The sequence below is a fragment of the Montipora capricornis genome, chromosome 2, assembly GCF_036669925.1.
Source record: "Montipora capricornis isolate CH-2021 chromosome 2, ASM3666992v2, whole genome shotgun sequence".
NCBI classification, from domain to species: domain Eukaryota; kingdom Metazoa; phylum Cnidaria; class Anthozoa; order Scleractinia; family Acroporidae; genus Montipora; species Montipora capricornis.
Genome location: NC_090884.1, coordinates 34,751,826 through 34,753,247, shown reverse-complemented (window position 1 = coordinate 34,753,247; position 1,422 = coordinate 34,751,826). Strand labels below are relative to the sequence as shown.

At 37.4% G+C, this 1,422-nt stretch overlaps 1 protein-coding gene across 1 annotated transcript in view; it reads right to left on the bottom strand.

The window, feature by feature from the left end:
* LOC138037219 (uncharacterized) overlaps nucleotides 1-1,422 on the bottom strand; it is a 3,214-nt gene continuing 1,792 nt past the window's right edge. The window contains exons 3-4 of the mRNA XM_068883193.1: nucleotides 1,192-1,422; nucleotides 1-152 (exon numbers count right to left, since the gene is read on the bottom strand). The exon at nucleotides 1,192-1,422 is cut by the window's right edge and continues 5 nt beyond it. Coding sequence (XP_068739294.1) covers nucleotides 1-152; nucleotides 1,192-1,422 — 383 coding nt within the window. The remainder of the gene's footprint in view (nucleotides 153-1,191) is intronic.

Sequence of the window (1,422 nt, the reverse complement as noted above, 5' to 3'; positions counted from 1 at the left end):
TTACACTGATGCTCCACATTTATTTTGATTACCGCCTGCAAGCATGGTTGGGTTTTTGCGGGTGGCTACGCCGTGACCTTTGGCCAATGTTAGGGACTTGCCAACATTTCGTTCTTCGATTGAAGAATGAAGAAGACCAATTGATCTTTCGTCTGCAAAAGAATAAGAATAAAAGACCAACAGTCAACATTGAAACTGACTGCAAACTCCAATCGTGTTGTTGCCTTGAATTGTCCTTTTCACGGAGGTTGCACATTTACATTTTTTGGTCGTTCCCAAGAGGACTTGGTCACCATGCAAAACTTACAGAAGAGTCATTTGCAACAGTTAATCTGAGGATTAGGACAAAATTAGTCAGTACCTCTCTATCAAAAGAACCGCTGTTCATACGTAATCAGCACACTTCTCATGGCTGGGCACTTTAATTAAAATATGAACAATGTATATGTTACAGGTCAAGTTTGATTTCCTAGTTAATTAACTTATTGACACTCAACCTTGCTAGGTTTAAAAATATTATCCTCAATTAAATTTTGACCTGTAGTGCATGTTTTAGGTAATTTGTTATGTCAGATTATTTTTTCCTTTTGTTTTTTGGGTATGGCAATGCATGTATGCTTATGAGGATGCAGGAAACAAATGAAAAATACAAAAAACAATAGATAAAAAATTGCCTACAATTGCATATAATGTATGTTGGTCATACTTACTCTACGATTCTTCATCATTTATTCTCAATGCTTTACTCGTAAAAAGGAAGTGCTGTGTTTCTTTGGGTCGTATGACACCATTTTCCAGATGAATCTAACACAACAACAAACAAATCAAACGTGAACAAGGATTCTTCACAGAAATGGTAAAATATCGCTATTACAGCTGATGCTTCTGTTTCATCTATAATTAGCAAAGATGCAGTCATCTTATACATAGTCTAAACCAAATAGCATCTAGCTTTATTAAAGATGCAGTTCGTGTTTATGACTGTTGTGACATCTTCACACATTTTTAGAAGGGAGTGGCGTCACACACACGTACACACAGGCTTAATGTAAAAACTAATGCTAAAATTTCTCAAAGTCCCCAGGGCGAAGCTCGCGATCTCCTGTTCACTTTGCCACCAAAACAAGAAAAAAAATTTTAAGTGTGGGAGTTTCAATTGTGGGAAAGTCTACATAGTATTAAACGCAACACATAACACTTCCTTTGAAAGACACCAGTAGTCACTTGTATGTGTTTGCAAGTCAATGCATTCAGCAGCATAGTACTGCCTGGGCCTTCCTTCGTAATATTCCTCCTTTAAAAAGGAGTAATAACTTTCGAGAAGGGCACCTTCACTAATGTTGAAGGTGCCTCCCCCAAAACTTTGCCTTGTCTTTTCAAGGAACTTCACCTTCCCATCGAAAGAACTTGCTGGTATAACGA